The sequence below is a fragment of the Echeneis naucrates genome, chromosome 16, assembly GCF_900963305.1.
Source record: "Echeneis naucrates chromosome 16, fEcheNa1.1, whole genome shotgun sequence".
Taxonomy (NCBI): Eukaryota; Metazoa; Chordata; class Actinopteri; order Carangiformes; family Echeneidae; genus Echeneis; species Echeneis naucrates.
The window spans coordinates 12,817,847-12,835,298 of NC_042526.1; the positions used below are offsets into that span (position 1 = coordinate 12,817,847).

The 17,452-nt window shown below is 40.9% G+C and overlaps 2 protein-coding genes across 2 annotated transcripts; one reads left to right on the forward strand and one right to left on the reverse strand.

Moving 5' to 3' along the window:
• Window positions 1-581: 581 nt before the first annotated feature.
• LOC115056086 (retinol dehydrogenase 13-like) lies at window positions 582-3,914 on the forward strand. Its single transcript, XM_029522343.1, has 7 exons — window positions 582-760; window positions 1,053-1,193; window positions 1,282-1,473; window positions 1,549-1,710; window positions 1,820-1,936; window positions 2,047-2,251; window positions 3,131-3,914. Exons 1-7 carry the CDS (start codon window positions 688-690, stop codon window positions 3,225-3,227), a joined length of 987 nt encoding a protein of 328 aa, XP_029378203.1. The 5' UTR covers window positions 582-687; the 3' UTR covers window positions 3,228-3,914.
• Window positions 3,915-4,432: 518 nt separating this feature from the next.
• On the reverse strand, window positions 4,433-6,022 carry ankrd34c (ankyrin repeat domain 34C). Its single transcript, XM_029522452.1, has one exon. It carries the CDS (start codon window positions 6,020-6,022, stop codon window positions 4,433-4,435), a length of 1,590 nt encoding a protein of 529 aa, XP_029378312.1.
• Window positions 6,023-17,452: the final 11,430 nt, after the last annotated feature.

Consider the following 17,452-nt stretch of genomic DNA (forward strand, 5'->3'; position numbering starts at 1 on the left):
ATTTCGCATCTACACAAAAGTGAAACACACACACAGAAATTGCACAAGATGCAAATCTTAAATTACTACACATGATCATCTAATATCAAGTACACACACAACAAATTACTAACCAGATTATCAAGCAGCATAGATCATAAATAGTTCCAGTATATTAGATTAATGACTGGCTTTCATTAATGGCTGTGTGTTTTAGGATGGATTTTAAGATTATTGTTATTTACATTATTTACTCCGCTTGCCGTGATAGTTTTGCTTTTGTTTTGTTTAGTTTTTTTGTTAGAGTTACTTTACTCAACCTTAGTTGGTACGGACATATTAAAAAAAAAAAAAAAACTTCAATAACCTCTTTTGTTTTGCAGTATTTACTGTTCTGGTTTCCCATCTGTATTTACACATCGAACAGTTTTAAATATCCTGCACCCCGGTGCAGGCAGACTATTCATTACAGCTACACAATTTCGCAGGTTCGGTATCAGGCTGATTAATCAGAGGGACCAATAGGATTCCCGGACGGAGCGGCGGTGGGCGGTACTTCCGTCCGCAGAGAGTGACGTAGCTGTGAACGAGACATGTTACGGACGACATTTCTGCTCTGAAGTGTGTGAATGTGCAACTCGTGAGAGTTAATTCAGCAGAGACACAGTAAGGAAAGCTGGAAACCGGCGGTGCAGGAGCGGAGAGGCCATGCAGACGTTCACAGCGATGAGCTCGTTTGCTTCACAGTATCCTAAAACTGTTGCGTTAGTCGCAGTAACAGGTACGATGTTTTTACGCTGACTTGATGTTCGTCTTGGCTTTCCCACTGGAATAAAAGATGTTATTTTAGATGGTGACAGTATGCTGCACAGTCTGAATGCTAATGTTTCAGCTTTATATACTGTATGCTGACAGACAGACAGAATATTGCTATGAATTGGTCACAAAGATAGATTAATTAAAAAAATGTGGGTTTAACAATATTTGTTGTAGTAAGTACTTGTATTAATTATCTATCAGGATGGGCAGCGGTAACTGGTGGAGATCAATATTTGTAATATTTTTCTTTAAAGGAGTTGGACTTTTTGGTCTGAAGAGATGGATGGCAGGTGGAGTATGTAGAAGCAAAACTCGGCTGGATGGGAAGGTTGTCTTGATCACTGGAGGCAACACTGGAATCGGCAAAGAAACTGCTGTTGACCTGGCCAAAAGGGGTTAGTGACATACTTGGGTTTTATCTTTTTGCCTTTAAAAAAATGAATGTGAAATATGAAACTTTCCATTATTTCCGTTTTGTTACAGGTGCTAGGGTTATTTTGGCCTGCAGAGACATGGACAGAGCGAATAAAGCAGCAGAAGATGTGAGGAAGAAGAGCAGAAGTGACACTGTGATTGTCAAAAAGTTGGACTTGGCATCTCTGCAGTCTGTACGACAACTCGCCATGGACGTCCTTGCAAGTGAAGAGAGACTCGATGTTCTTATCAATAACGCAGGTAAGATATACAGGTAAGATACTCTGAACATCTTTAAGGCAGTACAAAGTAATTCCATGGATCTTCTCTCTATAGGTATTATGAGCTGTCCAAAATGGCAGACTGAAGATGGCTTCGAAATGCAGTTTGGTGTAAACCACCTGGGTCACTTCCTGTTGACAAACTGTCTGTTGGATCTGTTGAAGAAATCTGCTCCAAGTCGCATCATCAATGTCTCCAGTTTAGCACATGAGAGAGGTACAGTTTTTCAGTCAGAACGGTTTCTCACAACAATGTCAACTTTGCAGTTGTATTTACCATTAAATGTAATGTCTGTAAAGAAGTGTGTATTGTTTTCACTCAACAGGTCAAATCTATTTTGATGACATCAATCAAGAGAAAGATTATGACCCTCGGAGGAGCTATGCACAGAGTAAACTAGCTAATGTCCTTTTTACAAGGGAACTGTCAAAGAGACTGGAAGGTAGTGAAGCCTTTCATATCTTAAACACCTTTGTCTGTGCCACTGTCAACTCCTTGATTGTGCACCGTTCTAATTAAAGTGAACCTATCATATTCCCTGTCATTTTGCAGGCACTGGAGTAACAACTTACAGCCTCCATCCTGGAGTGATCCGGACTGAGCTCGGCCGGCACTTCTGGCCCACAATGTCACTGTGGAAGAGATTTGTCTTCACGCCACTTTTGTTCCTCATCAAGTCACCAACAGAAGGGGCTCAAACTACCATCTACTGTGCTGTGGAGGAAAGTCTGCAGAACCAAAGTGGACTGTATTACAGGTCAGTCATCGAACAGAGATTACACAACCAATAGCAATCCACTCTATTGAGATATGGTGTGACATTAAACATTTTCAGCATTTGGTGTTTTTTAAGCTGCATTTAATTTCTCTTCTGGCATGGGGGCAACAAACAAAATTATACATATATAAAATGAATGTTGGGGGAAATGTCTCTCTCTTAACTGTAAAATACACCCATTATCTGCACAGGTTTTCCCTACCCTGTTGTCAACTTTGCCAGACCATTAATAATGACTCAACAGGTAGTGCCCAGTGGACCGAAAGGCCACTTTCACTTAATAGGAACAATACAGAAATTATTTATTGATAATGTAAAAGTATTGAATCATGCAGCTTTAAACCTACCTTCTGGGCACAGGGGTCAATTTCATGACGAGATCTCAAGCTATCCCCATTTTATAACTAGGATATTGCGCTTTAGCAGTGCACACAGTGAAACTTGGTCCCTTGGGATTTGGGGCCTGAAAACAGTTGGCCTCATTTCCCGGATGGCAATCTTGACCTGGCAAAATGGTTGTTCTTTTAGAACAAATATTGTATGAACTCCGAATGGTTCAGTACTACTCATTTCAGCCGTTTGCTCATGAATGACTTGGTTGACATTTAAGTGTCAGTGCTGGTGTCTATCTTGCTCTGCAGGAAGGCTCAGCCTTTCTACACCTTTGGTTCCCACATTTTATTCTTTATGGGCTATGAATCTGAAAAGTATTCATGATTGGAAAAAAATAGACAGAAAGATTGTTTTTCTGCTTCATGCCCCAATTATCTTGCTGGCTGTGGTATATTTTCCTCATAATAGTGATAAAATACAATCAATATTTTGTCTGTTTAATGCTAAATTTTGTGCTGATTACAGTGACTGTGCCCCTAAAACAGCAGCCTCCCAGGGTCGGGATGATGAAGCTGCCAAGAAGCTGTGGGATCTGAGTGCCTCTATGGTTGGTTTACCTTAATCAGAGTGACATTTATGATGATGATGATGATGATGATGTTGGTTGGCATCATCATCACAGTACCAGTGGAGATCCAAATGGCAGCTGAGCTCTTCCGCAATGTGACGAATGATTAATTTAAAAAAAATTAATTTATTTAAAAATTTAAAAAAAGGAATTCACAAGTCAGAGACATTTATTTAGAATATACAACAAACTACTTGCAAAAATACTATCGATTAAATTAGTTAGTTGTTTTGTTTTTTTTGTTTTTTTAAACAGAAGCAACTTCACAGGTAAGTTACATGGAAGCTGTATGATCTTTAGTTTTGATTGCCATTAGCATGAAATGACATTTCTTTTTTTCTTTTTTTTTTTTAATCAATCAAAGTTCTATCAATGCCTCACTTCACTAAGGGCTCAGATGTCTTTCAGTGTTTCAGAAATCCATCATGTAAGAATTTCATGTGCTTTGAAAGTATTTTTAACACTGTTAAGGAATAGAAATTTCAGTTTTTTCCTTCTAGGTAATAAAGTGCAGTTATAGATAGCCCATTGGTTTACCTGTGTCTTAAGGCATACTGTTCATTCATTCATATCATTTCTAAACAGAGTCTACATTTTGTTCCATGTGAGACCAACAATATTGAAACAAAACACATTTTGGTTACATTATCATGAATAAAAAAAAAAAAAGGTCTGAATACACAATGTATCTGTCCACTCTTTTTTTAGGTTTCTTTATCATGAAGGCACTTCATACATATCTGCTACAAACAGTCAAATTCAGTCTTACTCAAAGCTACATCTCAGACAAGTGCATCACATTTTTTCTTTTCAAAGAAAGCCCATTAATGGCGCTAATTACATATACACAAAGTGCACCCCGGTGGCCTGCGGGCTACAAATACGCAAAATACCCTGTGTGTTACCTACACATTACATTATCATGTAAGAGAACTAATTCAGAGGAAAAGTACCATGTGGTGGCATTTACATTCAAAACTGTAACACACAAATGTGGAGTCAAAATACAGTAATCCATAAGGTTGGGTGGAGCACAGAGAAAATCCTATCTATATTGCTCAGTTTCAATAAAATAACAAACTACACACTGTTCAACATCTAGATGGCTGTGAGTTAACTGAAGCTATGGACATACTTTTGTCACGATCAATGGTGTTAACATTTCTACTCCCACAATATATGCTGCATTAACACCACAACTAATGAGCCATCTCTTCAAAATCAGAAAGCTGTTTCATCTGCTCCACTTGCATAGAGTGCCTTCTCACAAGTTTCTTCTTGGACTTGAGGCCACCTCTCTTTGGTGTATTTGGTGCTAACGGAGCTATAGATCTGATACCTGTGGCTAGAGGTGAGGACGGTTTGCTACTAGCTCCAATATCGGGAATTGGAGGGTTAGGGTTGACATTGAGAGGGGGCAGGTGGCCAGGCCTGGTGTGGGAGATGTGGTCGAGCAGCAGCGTACCTGAGCCTCTCCTCTCCAGGAGGCCAGGTGCACGTCTGCGTGCTGAGCTGGGAGAGGATGTGCTGGCATTGCTGTCTAGAGATTCTCTGGAGCTGGTCAGGATCGCTAGTGGAGAGGTGTTTAGTTTTCTTCGTTCCACTGGGACCTTAGGAGAGTCTAACATTGCTGAGTCTGAGTAAAGCTGGGAGTCTGAGTCATAGTGATCGTTCCCCAGGCGTCTCCTGTGCATTGTCTCTCTCAGACTGGCAGGTCCACTGCTGCAGCTGCAGCTTTCTTGCTCCATGGGTACAGTGCTGCGCCGTGCCAATGGCTGGTGCTGGCCTAGAGATCTGTCATATGTTGCTTTAGATGTGAGAGGAACTGATAGCGAGGTTGTCATTTTGCAGGGTTGTTCACTAACAAGGGGGAATAAGCTGTCCTTTCCATCCATACTGTTCTGTCGGGATAAAACTGATCTTTTACTCAGAGAGAGTCCGTTTACCCCTGTGATAACATCCTCATCAGAGCTGGCTTTCTTACTCTCCTCATGGGCTGCGGCTGCAGCCAAGACCGATGGAGCAATCAGCCCCCAGGGCTCTGACTGCAGCCTCTTCAGCTGGGGCAAGCGTGCACGTTTGGGGTTTGCAGGCCGTCGTGTTGGAGACGTGGGTCCGTTGGCGAACTTTGGGGCTGAACTAGATGTTTTCAGCTTGGTCTGGAAACTGAAGACTGTGTTTTGTTGTTCTTTCTCAGGCGTGGGAGATGCAGCAACATTAATATCAGAAGGAGAAGTGCAGTACGCTGGGGGAGACATCTCTTCCACTTCTGGTGATGGGAGGACATTTAGGTACTGTTTGGTGGTTTTAGTACCAGATGGTGACTTGTCTGTGGTGATTATGATGACCTCCTTGCCTTTAGCTTTGCATGCATCCAGAAGCAGTTTTAGTGTCTCCTTGTCATCGGCGTTGATTGCGTAGACCAGGGCTGAGGCCCCACTCCTGTCCTCCAGACTGGGATCAGCTCCATTGCTCAGCAGGTGATCCACCACTTCGTGTCCAGCCTTGTGGATGCAGGCGTGCATCAGAGCTGTCCTACCGATTTTGTCCTGTATGTTGGGGTCTGCCTGGTTGTCCAGCAAATATTTCACCAGCTTTGACTTGTCTACACTCTGCTGGTCAGTGTGCGTGGACATGCAGGCCACCATGAGCGGTGTCTCTCCACGCTCATTGCTTTCGTTGATATATGCACCTCCTTCCAGCAGAAGCCTGGTGAGTCTCAAGCGCCTGAGCCATACCGCCTTCAAGAGTGAGTTTCCATCTGTCCGCAGCTCCAGAATGTCTGCCATCTCCCAGCCAATCACAGATCGTCCCAGTGTTGATCTTACAGCTCGCAGCCCTTTGAACAAATCAGTGAAGTAGTTCAGCTTACACCAATAAGTCTTTGCATTTCACACTCACACTTTGTTTTCGTCCATGTAATTTCCTAATCCAGCCCCACCAGCAGATGGCAGTCTGTTACAGCAGAAAAGTTCTAGATGTAACTCACTTGCAGATTTCGGAATAGGAATATATTCTTAACATATTAGCTTGGACGGAGGACAATCTGTACAAAATGTAGTTCTCCTACTTGAAAACGGATTACGGCCAAAATCCTGTCAACAAGGTATCAACACCTGTTAGAATCACGCGCACTTGCTGACGGATATTCAGTCAATGTTATTTGAATGACTGAAATCAAATAACATCAAATCAAAGTTTGCACTGTGAGAGCAGCAGCTTGCTTGTGTCCTTTATGCCATACTACAGGAAAGGGACGAAGCATCCACCAACCTCTAACTGCGTCAAGACATCAGCCTTGTTCATCTTCTGATTCGAACAAAATATATCTGACGTGTTATATATATATATATATATATATATATATATTTAATCTTGATTTGAAATAGGTCACAATCAAACACAAACAACATGTAAACCAGCGACATGAAATCAAAGTCACTGTCCATTGTGGTCATTTTGCAGAACTTGGCGACATGGACGTGGGTCATGTGATTATCCATTCAATGCTGCATTTGAATTTTTTCGTTGTGATGCAAATACAGATTTTTCAAATATTACCCACGTGTCTGATATTCCACAGTCCAATAAATTCATATAGTTTTATCAGCCTCCTTCACAAAACAAGCTACGTCGCAAGAAAACGGCGTGAAGTTGAATTAACCTTTTTTTTTTTTTTAAGGAAGAAATTAAAGAAAATAAAAAAGAAAAGCTTAAATAATTTCTCAGAGCAACTTAATGAGTGATAATTCGCTTACCTGCTCGGCAGATAGGCTGTCCATGCTCAAAGTGCCCTATGCTTTCTCACTTAAAACGGGGGGAAAATGGGTGAAAAATGAATTATTGAAAACAGAAAGTTTATTTTTCAGCCGCGGCCGTTCCCATCGATGCGCCCTCCTTCAGGTTACCTCTCAGGCACCATACCGCCGGAGCTTTGAGGCTTTTGTTATGGAGGCTCACTTCATCAGTCCAATAGGGAGTATTCTTTTCACTGCGCACTCAAGGATCACAACCTGGAGACGCTGTGGGTTATAAATAACTTTCTTTCTTCCTTGGTGAATGAAACGTGTAGTCTCTTGACGTCAGAGTCGACTAAAATAAATTGCGTCTGATGAAAACCTCTGTCCTGATCTCCCCATCTGCAGGGCACAAAACCAACGCTTCCTCACAAAGATATGTAAATGTGGATGTGTGAGTGAGTCTCTCTCTCTCTCTCTCTGTGTGTGTGTGTGTTTAGTTTTATTCATTTAAAGAGGACATTGTGGAAATAAAAGCAGCGGACACAGTTGGGCCTGCACGTGATGGAATGAGGTGCTGACAGTTTTTGCTGTGGTTGCTGGTTATGCTGCTGCTGCCTTAAAAAAAACAAAAAAAAAAAAAACAAAAAACAAAAAGGGAATCCGTGCCTCAGATAGTAAGTCTGTGCTATAAATAAACTAATCTGTCACCAGTGCGGAACATCAGTGTCTGTTACTGGAGAAAACGCAGGTCTTCTATCTGCAATGCACTAAAGAGCAGGGTTTAGACAATCCAGCTGAGGATGTGCGGAAGGAGAAATTTGGTCTGGACCACCATAACGCTGCTTCTTGTAGAAAATGCCAATATGCCATATTTATGTGCTTCCTTGTGCAACACAATCAGATGTCAGTGATGATTTCAGTTCATAATTTGAGCTCATTTATGCGACATGCAATGAGCTGTGTCCCTGAGTGGCAGGTTTCACTCCGCAGTTAATTAAGACAGAGCAAAGCATTTCACACCTATATATGTTTATTGCACAATTAAAAAGGCCAGAACTTGAAGCAGCCATCACAGCTATACAGCCTAATAGGAACATTTCTATTTTTAGGTTGCTATGAGACAGCAGAGAAGCAGTTTCTAATGAGAACAGTGATGTTCTCAGCCCTGCAAGGAACAGATAAATCAGACATTTAACATTCCACCATGGACCACCATGGCTTTAATGGCATTTGCACCAAATGTTTTATTTGTTAATGTTTTTATTTTTTTTTTATTGTGGTCAGGGGTTGTTTTTTCCCCCTCCACTTACATAAGTAGAGACCCGGACTAATCACTTTATCACCCATCAAAACACTTGACATCTGAGGACTGGAGTTCTTAATGCTGGCAGTGATTTCTCACCTCTGATTGCCTTCTCAGTCTCTGGCCACATGTTGTTTACAACGCACAAGGGGAAGGTGGCTCTGTAACCTAGCACAAGAGAATGAGTCCCTCTTATTCATCAGCTTTAGGATATAAATATGTTCAAAAGCATCGGCTTTACAATTTGGGTTTTGGTGCACTTGACTGGAAATACTTTCTATCATAGACAGATCTGCAGCGGAACGGATAACAGACTAGACCAAGGCCAAAGCTCACTGGTTTATATATATTCATTAGTACATCGAGCCAGTGGGACATCAGCAGTCTTCATGCAGCATGATCCTTGCCCCAACATTGCTGTTGTTGGCGGTATATTAAAGGGAAAATAAATAATGAAAGTGGAAAGAATAAGCTCTGTCACCCCTGGGAGCAGTTTCCATTTTCAGACATCTTACATCGCAGCTGCTGCTCTCTTCTCTCTCCTCCCATCTAAATATAACCATTTCTTCTGTCTACTCTGCATTGTGAGATTTTACTCAACAGACTCCAGAACTTCTTCAGCTATTTTTAGATTCTGCATGGAAAAGTTATCAACAGTCATCAAATTTAGAGTCTGCCTCCTGAATTAATCAGCAATAGAAAACAAGACGTAATCTAACAAAAAAAAATGATGGATTCAAATGTAATTTAAAACATGGAAACAAGCTCAAAATTAACGAATGAAATCTTGAATTGATTACCTTGGTGCCAGACCATGAATTGGCCACCATGTCTTTTTAAAATTTTAGTTTGATTAAATATTTGGCTTCACTTCGGTAAAAAAAAAAAAAAAAAAAAAAAAAAAAAATCTGTTAATAAGATCTATCTATCATGCCCTTTGTATTTTTAGATTCTCGCGAACATATATGTCTATTCTGCATTGTGAGACTTTTACTCAACAGACTACAGACCCTCTGCAAATAGTTTTAGATCCTGCATGTTAAAAGCTGTCAACATTCATCAAATTTAGAGGCTGACTCCTAAATTTGTCAACAGTTGAAAACAATTGATGTCCAGCCTTAATCTTAACACACGTGTGTATGTGAGTGTGCTTACCCAAAACAATGCACAAAATCTGCCTACTAGCACTTCTAAATGTCATGTTGCATCTTGTTTAATTAGCCAAAACCAGCAATACAAGTTTTATTGGGGGTTAATACACTACTGTAATTCTCAGAAAACGGCAGATTGTTTTTGTTACAAGAATTTGGAGTTTGCGCTTCTTTTTCTTCCAGTCTTTTTATTGAGCTCAGATAGGTGCTGGAGCTTGCTTCATAGTTAGCATACACACTTGATGGTGCTGTCAATGTACAGATCTTTCTCTCTGCAATAAAGCGTTTCCCAAATTTCTCAAAATGTTAAACTAAAAGACAGAAAAAAATAAGATCCTTGGATTTCCTATGATGCATGCCTGGCCAGAAAAGCTGTGTGTCGCTGTATCTGAACTGAGCCAAGGCACGCTGCATTATACAGCTGATTTGAATTGTCTTTCATAAGAAATCTCTACGGCTGTCGTGCAAAAATACGTTGAATAATGAGTATAAACCAAAATCCACACATGCCTGTATTCTTACCAAGTTACTACCAAGTTTTTTTTATTATTATTATTACTATGCCCATCTCAACGTCACCATTTTCCCAGAGCGTACATCCTCAGTTCCTGTGGTACTATTTGAGTCTTTTTTCCTCTGCACTGGTTGGCTCTTTAAAGACCAAATTTGACATTCTCGTGACATTTAGTGTCTCTGCGATTGTATCAAGCAAAAGTGTGGGCTGCAAAAACAATGACCTGGCACAACCTCTGCTGCAGCTTTGCACCAGACAGCTCCAACCTACCCTGCTACCTCATCCACGCATGATTAAGTCCCAAAAATTCCAACTAATTTTCAGACACTTTGATCTTTTCATATTGAGAAGTGCTACTTTCCCATACTTCAAATCTTGAAATGGTTCCACTCCTTATCCTTCACCACTACCTCTGCTCTTTGACACCTTGCAGCGCAAACCAACACCTGCCCCTTCTGGCGGAGCAGTAACTGAGTAAAGCATTATTCAAGCGCATTATGCAGGCAACAGTTTTGCTGGGTGATCATTGTGTATGTCGGCCGTATCCTAGGAGATGGGTGCATATCTAATAAGGAGTTTGTTACTCATATTGCAGAGTGGGCACTTTGATGTCCTCCGTGTTGAATTTTCTGTTTTAGCTCAACCTCCTCCTAATGAAGCAGAGGGTTTGATGCCACAGAATTGGTTGCTTATCAACTCTACAACCCACTTATAAGTAGTTGTTGTGGAGCCTTTAATTGGATATTGGAATAGGGAGCACCTTAATGGTTTGTCGCTAATAAAGCGGTGGAAATATGGCCACGGCTGACACTTCTGTTAACATCCTCAAATATTTCACCAGAAATATCCAGGATCAACACTCACCCTCATGTTTTATGCCCATGTTTTCTCCACGTACACTGACAGCTGTCTTGACAATTCATCTGGTGTAGTTTCTGGCAGACGTTTTGACTTTGTACAGCTACAGTAACTACAAAAATAATTAGTTGAAAGATTGATGTTTTGGTAGGATATGTCACACCTCTGTTCACACCACCAAATCAAAAGCTTACTAACATGTCTGTCCCCCAGAGCAGTCAGCAGAAACTCTTCCTGCTCTCACTGTGGGCACATCAGCGTGAATGAGGGGAAGTTCTGACAGTGAATTAAAGAACTTCTCTCCGCTCACAGTTCACACCCTTGAGACTATGACGTCTTTGACACCATTAGACACTCTGACCAAAATACACCTCCTCTGCAGCACAAGGTGGGGAAAGAGCTTTTTCTGTGTCTGTTGGTGTTGATGGTGACGTCAAAACACACGTGTTCATCCTTAAGGATGTCAGGGCTCATCTGCAGCATCAGACATGACAGGACCAAACAGGATCAGCTTGGCCTCCTCAAAATGAGTCCTCGCTAGATGACAGAGCTAACAATAGATCTGAAGCTTCATAAACATGACTGCAAGGCAGGATACCTGCCACCTATTCATTTAAGACTAACTCATTCTCCACTGGGTACATCCATAATTAATCACTGAGAAACTGAAATAACAGCCTATAGTCAGCTAAATTTTACATCTCTTTATATATCCTCCTCTAATAGATTTAAGTGAGTGTTTATTCAGCTATAATCCAGCTCCAACAATGAAAGCCCAGTGAAAAGGCGCTTTTGTTCAAAGAGATGATTGTTCTTCAGGTTCCTGATAAGAGAATGTGGCGAGTGGAAGACAGCACGAGGCTGTCGCAGCTGGGTCTGATCAGCCGTGTTAGGAGGTGGAGAGAGCTGGCAGGTACTAGAGGACAAACACAAGTCAGTAATTATTGCTGGGTGCTGTAAGAAAGGTACTGTGAGACAATGAAAGCTGTCACACTGAATGCAGCCCAATCCCTCTGAGACGAGATGCTCTTACACGAGTGGTCTATGCGAACATTTGCTATTCAGCGAATAGCAAATGTTCGCATATATTGAAAAATTATCAATAGTTTTGCTGGTAGGGCTATTTGGTCACAAACAAGGACAATGGAGCAAATAAACTGAGCTGAGTGGAATGCCAGGGAATCATTATATATGTTGCAGTTGTTTCTAGGGCAATGTCATGTCAGATTGATTTACTGACAGTGACATTCAATCAAAAATATTCATCCAAAGCATTGACTTCAATTAACCCAAAGTGAGGTTACATCATTTTTAAGCTGTTTCTTCATGTCAAATAATTGCATGTATTGTCAAGCAGTCAATCAGAGAGTGGACTATCACCTCACTCACTCTTTCAGCCTGAGAGGTTTAGTTTCGTTTGAGCTGCCTGTGTTTGTGTTTGTGTCCTGCACACACAACCCAGGCAGGGCTGGTATCACAGGGTCCAACAGGAGGGTGAGCCAGCAAGGGCTCTCTCTGCTTGAATCACAACTGCCACGGTTTTTAATCCCTTTCCGCCGTCTGATTTCAATTCAAAACAAGCGTGACAATAATACACAAACACAATGATCTTGCTGCAAAAATGCTTAGTGCACGGAAGATAGACGCAATTAAAATACACAGTGCTCGGTCAAAGGAAAGGAAAATTCATCTACACTCATGAGGCCCACAGCACTGAGATCCCCGGTAGTGATCCCCCGGGCTAGGGGCTCTCATACCTGACAGAGCAGATTGAGATAAGAACCAGTTATCTATGCCTCACAGCACTCCACATCCCAGAGGAAGATCACCTCTCTAAGCAGACACAGCAGCCGTGGATTCAATCAAATCAGAACAGCACCATTTATTCTGTCTTTCTAACTTCCATCTAGCATCACTTTAAAAGTGAGTGCAATGAAAAGTCATTCATTGTTGGCAATCAGAAAAGGCTTTGAAGAAAGAGTGCAGAGAACTTAAATCCTAGTTCTGCCTAAATGATCTGTAGGTGTGTGGAGTTACAGAGTTACAGACATTTGTTTCAGACAGATTTTTGTCAATCCAATGACAATATACTGAAATCTCTTGTCGGCAGGGGTTTATTGTTTTCATACTGTTCCTTCATATTACTTTATGCATTACGACGAAGTTAAAAGAGTCAAAACAGGATCCGCTGATTTAACCCTGCATCCCTACAACACTGTCAGATTCTGGATGGATCAAAATTTATGCAAGAGAACCAGAGATGTTGCCATTTTTATTTTACACATTTGTCTGCATAAACCTGGCAGTTCATCACCCACAATACAACTTAGACCCGAGTGTGTTACGCCAGCAGTGGCAACTGTCGGTTTGAGCTGCAAGCCTTGTGCAGAGATGCGAAACTGGGCTACAGACGAGGTCAGGGAAACGAAAAGGGTCTCCCCACATTCAGCCATGAAGATTTCAGACCAAACCAACGACTGTCAAATTCACAAAGGTCCCTCTGCAGCCACAAAAAAATGTGATATGCCGTGCTACTCATCGCTCAACACCTTTTAATGAACTTTGATGTGTAAAATTCAAGTACGTCTGTGGTCCCTGACGTCTTTAAGACCCATTTAAAGAGGACTTGTCCTCAATTGACAGACAACAACCACTGCCGGGCGCACGGACACAGCATGGCCAATGTATTTATTTATCATGCACATTTTAACAATTGGGATTACACTGTATAAATGAAACGACACAGAATGTCACTTGGACCACATGGAGAGTGGCTAATGCTGAACTCATCATAAGAGTAGTACCACAATAAATATTTAAAACCCATTAAGTCCATTAGCTCTCAGCTGTTTGTCCGCCAACACCACTATGGCTGTTTAGCTCCTAGACGTGCTGCTGTGTTCATGCTGTTGCTACTTATAGTCATTTTGTTTGTTGCTAATATAAAAATATTGATTTGTGCTCTAAGTTTTCTTTCTTTTCTTTTTTTTTTTTTTTTTCCAATGATTCAGTCTTTGAGCAGATGGAACTGTTATAAGTCATTTTCATTACTCTGGGCTCTCCCAGCATTTGTGTGAAGAGGAGTCAGTTTAGCTTGGCTCTAAACTCGGGATGACAAAGTTCCAGTTGGCACATTTTGAGAACAATATCTTGTGGTGGTTGGAAGACAGCATTGTGTCCAGCTTAAAAAGTCTTTCAAAGGCATACAGCTCTGTCCAGATAAAGGCTTCATCTCCGCTCGGTACAGAGCTTAACCGGGGCACCGCTTCATTTTGCAGGGTCACAAGAAAAAATGTGTGGGATCAACCTAATCTTTGCTTTGACCTCAAAATTGGCTTCAAAGGGAAATTTAATATCAGGTTCCTGCAGTTCAGCAATAATTTCCTTGAAATGATTTTCATCTTTTGGAGTTAATAATATCTTCTTTTGTGTTTCGTTTATTTTTAACATTACATTCATGATGATCCGTTGAATTCATATTTTTTAGTTCTATTTTGGGGATTTCAATGCCTTTATTTTTAGTCTGTTTTTTGGCAAAGAGGCCTGCAGGAAACAGGGAGAGAGAGGGGGGATGATACTCGGTCAGATTCGAACCAGGAAAGCTGCAATTACATGGCACACACTCAACCACTCAACCACCAGCACGCCGTCTAATTAAAAATTTAAACATTATAGCAATTGCGAGGCTCCTTATTCTCAAGGATTCATGATCCTGTTTTCATTTCAAGCCAAACAATAGCTTATTTCATAATTAATTAGAGACACTTGGATATTTTCTATGGCGCAAGTGTGTCAGTGTTGCAATGTGGTAACATGTTTATCATCTTGCGCCTCCTCTTAACATGCAGTTTGAAGAATACGGCAGAGATAGTGTGTATAATATACTATATTTATATACATACAGTGGTGTCGAAACTTAAGGGAAGATATTCCTATTGACTGTCTCCTGCAGAGACATTCTCTGGTAACACATGAGCCATGTGCTGTCCCCAAACTGCGATGCTGCTGTCTATTCAGGGAGACATACTGAATGCTGAACAATGAGGGAAGTTGATTTCAATAAAGTTGATCAAAGGCTTCACGGAGCATTTCAGTGACTAAGTGTGCCTTGACAAAATGGCCACATAGTGTTTTACAGGCTGTGATATCACACTAACAGTTGATCCACGTTATGAGGAAATGACGCAGAGCTTCATCCGTAAGTGATATAAAACTCATGTATTTGGACTTCACAATCAGTATGTGAACTTGATGAGTGTCATATCCCTGCACGGTTACAACTGATGTGGGTGCAGCTCTCTAAAAATGGAGGCTTAGAAATATTTATTAATCCATGCTCGGAGCCAGCTGCAGTTATCTTTGAGCCCAAATTGGTAAGTAGATATTGGGGGAGGAAGATTTTGGGTCATCACTGTGAAAATCAATTATACACTCTGCAGTTGCACTGCAACAACACAGCTCCAAACCTGCGATTTATCGAATGCTACATGCTCTCATCAGTGTTGCTGCATAACTCAGTGTATTTATTCTCTTTCGCTGCGATCTCGACTCTTATACCTCATTCATCAGGATTGGGTGTGTAAGTTTTACTGTGTCACTGTTCTTCAGCTTTTCCAAGTCACAGCTAAAAGTTGCATCACATGTGTAGCACCTCCACAGTCATGAGGAGATGTGGCTATTTCCCTTTTTTCAGTGTCTTTGTTGATGCAGGCACAGATGGAGGGGATGTGCTCTAAATAAATATGTCCCTGGTCCTCCTGCAGCTCTCACTGATGCCACTGATCTAATAGTTCTTTTAAAACCCAAATGCCTCAACTCAAATCTGCAAAAGAGACTTCAGGTTCCCCGATTGTGAGCTGCTCAATACTTCATCTGATTCTTTTTTTTTTTTTTTTTTTAACTCCATTGTCCTGCACACAAAGACTTTCAGGACAGTTATAGAAAGCAGCAGCCAAGGAAACTGGGCCATTACGTCTTTAGGAAACCTCTGAATTAGGCCCAGTCCAGTCCATAGTGTAAACTTCAAATCTTAGTTGAACACATTACATTCCATTTCTGTTTTCTGAAAAGATTTATGCAATCCACAACATGTCCCATCCAGTGCTCGCGTCTTTGCCCACTGAGCCCTAAAACAGCAGATGTAACCAATTAAAATTTTGTCAGTTACTGCCATATTCCACTCAGCAGTTACTGAAGACGGATAAGTGAATCACGAGACCTTTGTGCTGACACCAACAAGAGTAATTTAAGGATTTCTCAATGTATTTTTATGAGATGATTTATGGGATTCTCAATCCAGGACAGTCGACTAGAGAGTGCAATCCTCGAGGGATTGCGTGGATGTAACTGAATGGGGTCATTCAGAAGATTCAAAAAAATACACAGCTAGTGAGAGTGCAGAATGCGTCTTCTTTTTTGGGGGGCGGGGGGACTGAGTAGAATTGAAGATACCCCGTGTCATATTTTCTTGTTTCTACATCTAAGGCTTGGGGGTGTAATTCTAAATATCTAGTACATATTTTGGAAACAAAGCTGTGTGATTTCATTATTTATCATTTCACTAACCTTTCTTTGACAATTTAAGGGCCCTATTTTTGCTTTTTTTTCCTTTTTGAATTATGTAGATCTTTAGCTGCAAATTTTTGATTGTCATTATTGCTATAAAAACTCTATTCCTCAACCTTTACCAATGTAGGGGAACAACTGCAGCCTTGGTTAAAAGGAGCCAACACTAACTATTCTAGTAAACAAAGATATTTACCCTCCCTTAAGCAAAAAGAAAAATAATACCTGACAAAAAAAAAAAAAAAAAAAACAGACTTGTTTTTAAAAACTTGTTTGTTTTTACCTAAAAAGGGTAATCAGTCATTTTTTGTTTGGGTAACGTCACTTGCACAATAAAGGATGTCTTTGGTCTAAATATATTCTGGTGTATCTTTATCTCAAAATCAACAGACCTATCATTGGCATTTGTTGTGGAACATAAAAAAAATAAAAAAATAAATAAATAGATGAGACACTGGATTTGAGATGTGTTCAAGGCATGCTGTTGTTGTTGAGTGCTCATTGTTAGCAAAGGTTTGGCTCAATCAATATGATCAATCATGCCCAGCCAGGTGTGTGGAGAAGCTCAGCAAGGCGCAGGGAGAGGGTTTCTAAATAAGCCAAATAAAGGACGGTGCCATCAGCGACTCTTTGGAAGGTCGGGAAAGGCAGACGTTTATCCTGAAGAAACTAATAAAGCACCGTCTGTCAGCCCAGAGTAGCATCATTAGAGAGGAGCAGCGCTCTGATCATGTCTCTGAGGGGTGATGACCACCATGCTGCACTACACATCCAGCCCAGATCACCACCAAGCACACAGACACACTCTTCCTGCAGCGTGTGGAGGCTCCAAAACAGAAAAAAACACCTACAGTGTTACAGTCAATTGTCATGGTGATAATCTTGAAATAGAAAAAAAAAATCATTCGTCTTATCAAGGATCTTTTGTTGGATAATAATGTGTTAGCTTGCCAGAGCTGCCATTACTCCTCACTAACACAAATGGTCATCTAGAGACACTTTACACAAGGATGTTCTTTAACTTTTCAATCGTGACAGTTGGCAAATAACCAGATGACTGACGCACTTCAGTGTTGAAACATTGTGGT

Bases quoted from the DNA above. Each gene is read 5' to 3' on its own strand.
- LOC115056086 (XM_029522343.1), top strand. From the start codon at position 688: ATGCAGACGTTCACAGCGATGAGCTCGTTTGCTTCACAGTATCCTAAA. The intron at 761-1,052 runs GTACGATGTTTT...TTTTCTTTAAAG, and splicing joins TGCGTTAGTCGCAGTAACAG to GAGTTGGACTTTTTGGTCTG. The intron at 1,194-1,281 runs GTTAGTGACATA...GTTTTGTTACAG, and splicing joins TGTTGACCTGGCCAAAAGGG to GTGCTAGGGTTATTTTGGCC.
- ankrd34c (XM_029522452.1), bottom strand. From the start codon at position 6,022: ATGGCAGACATTCTGGAGCTGCGGACAGATGGAAACTCACTCTTGAAG.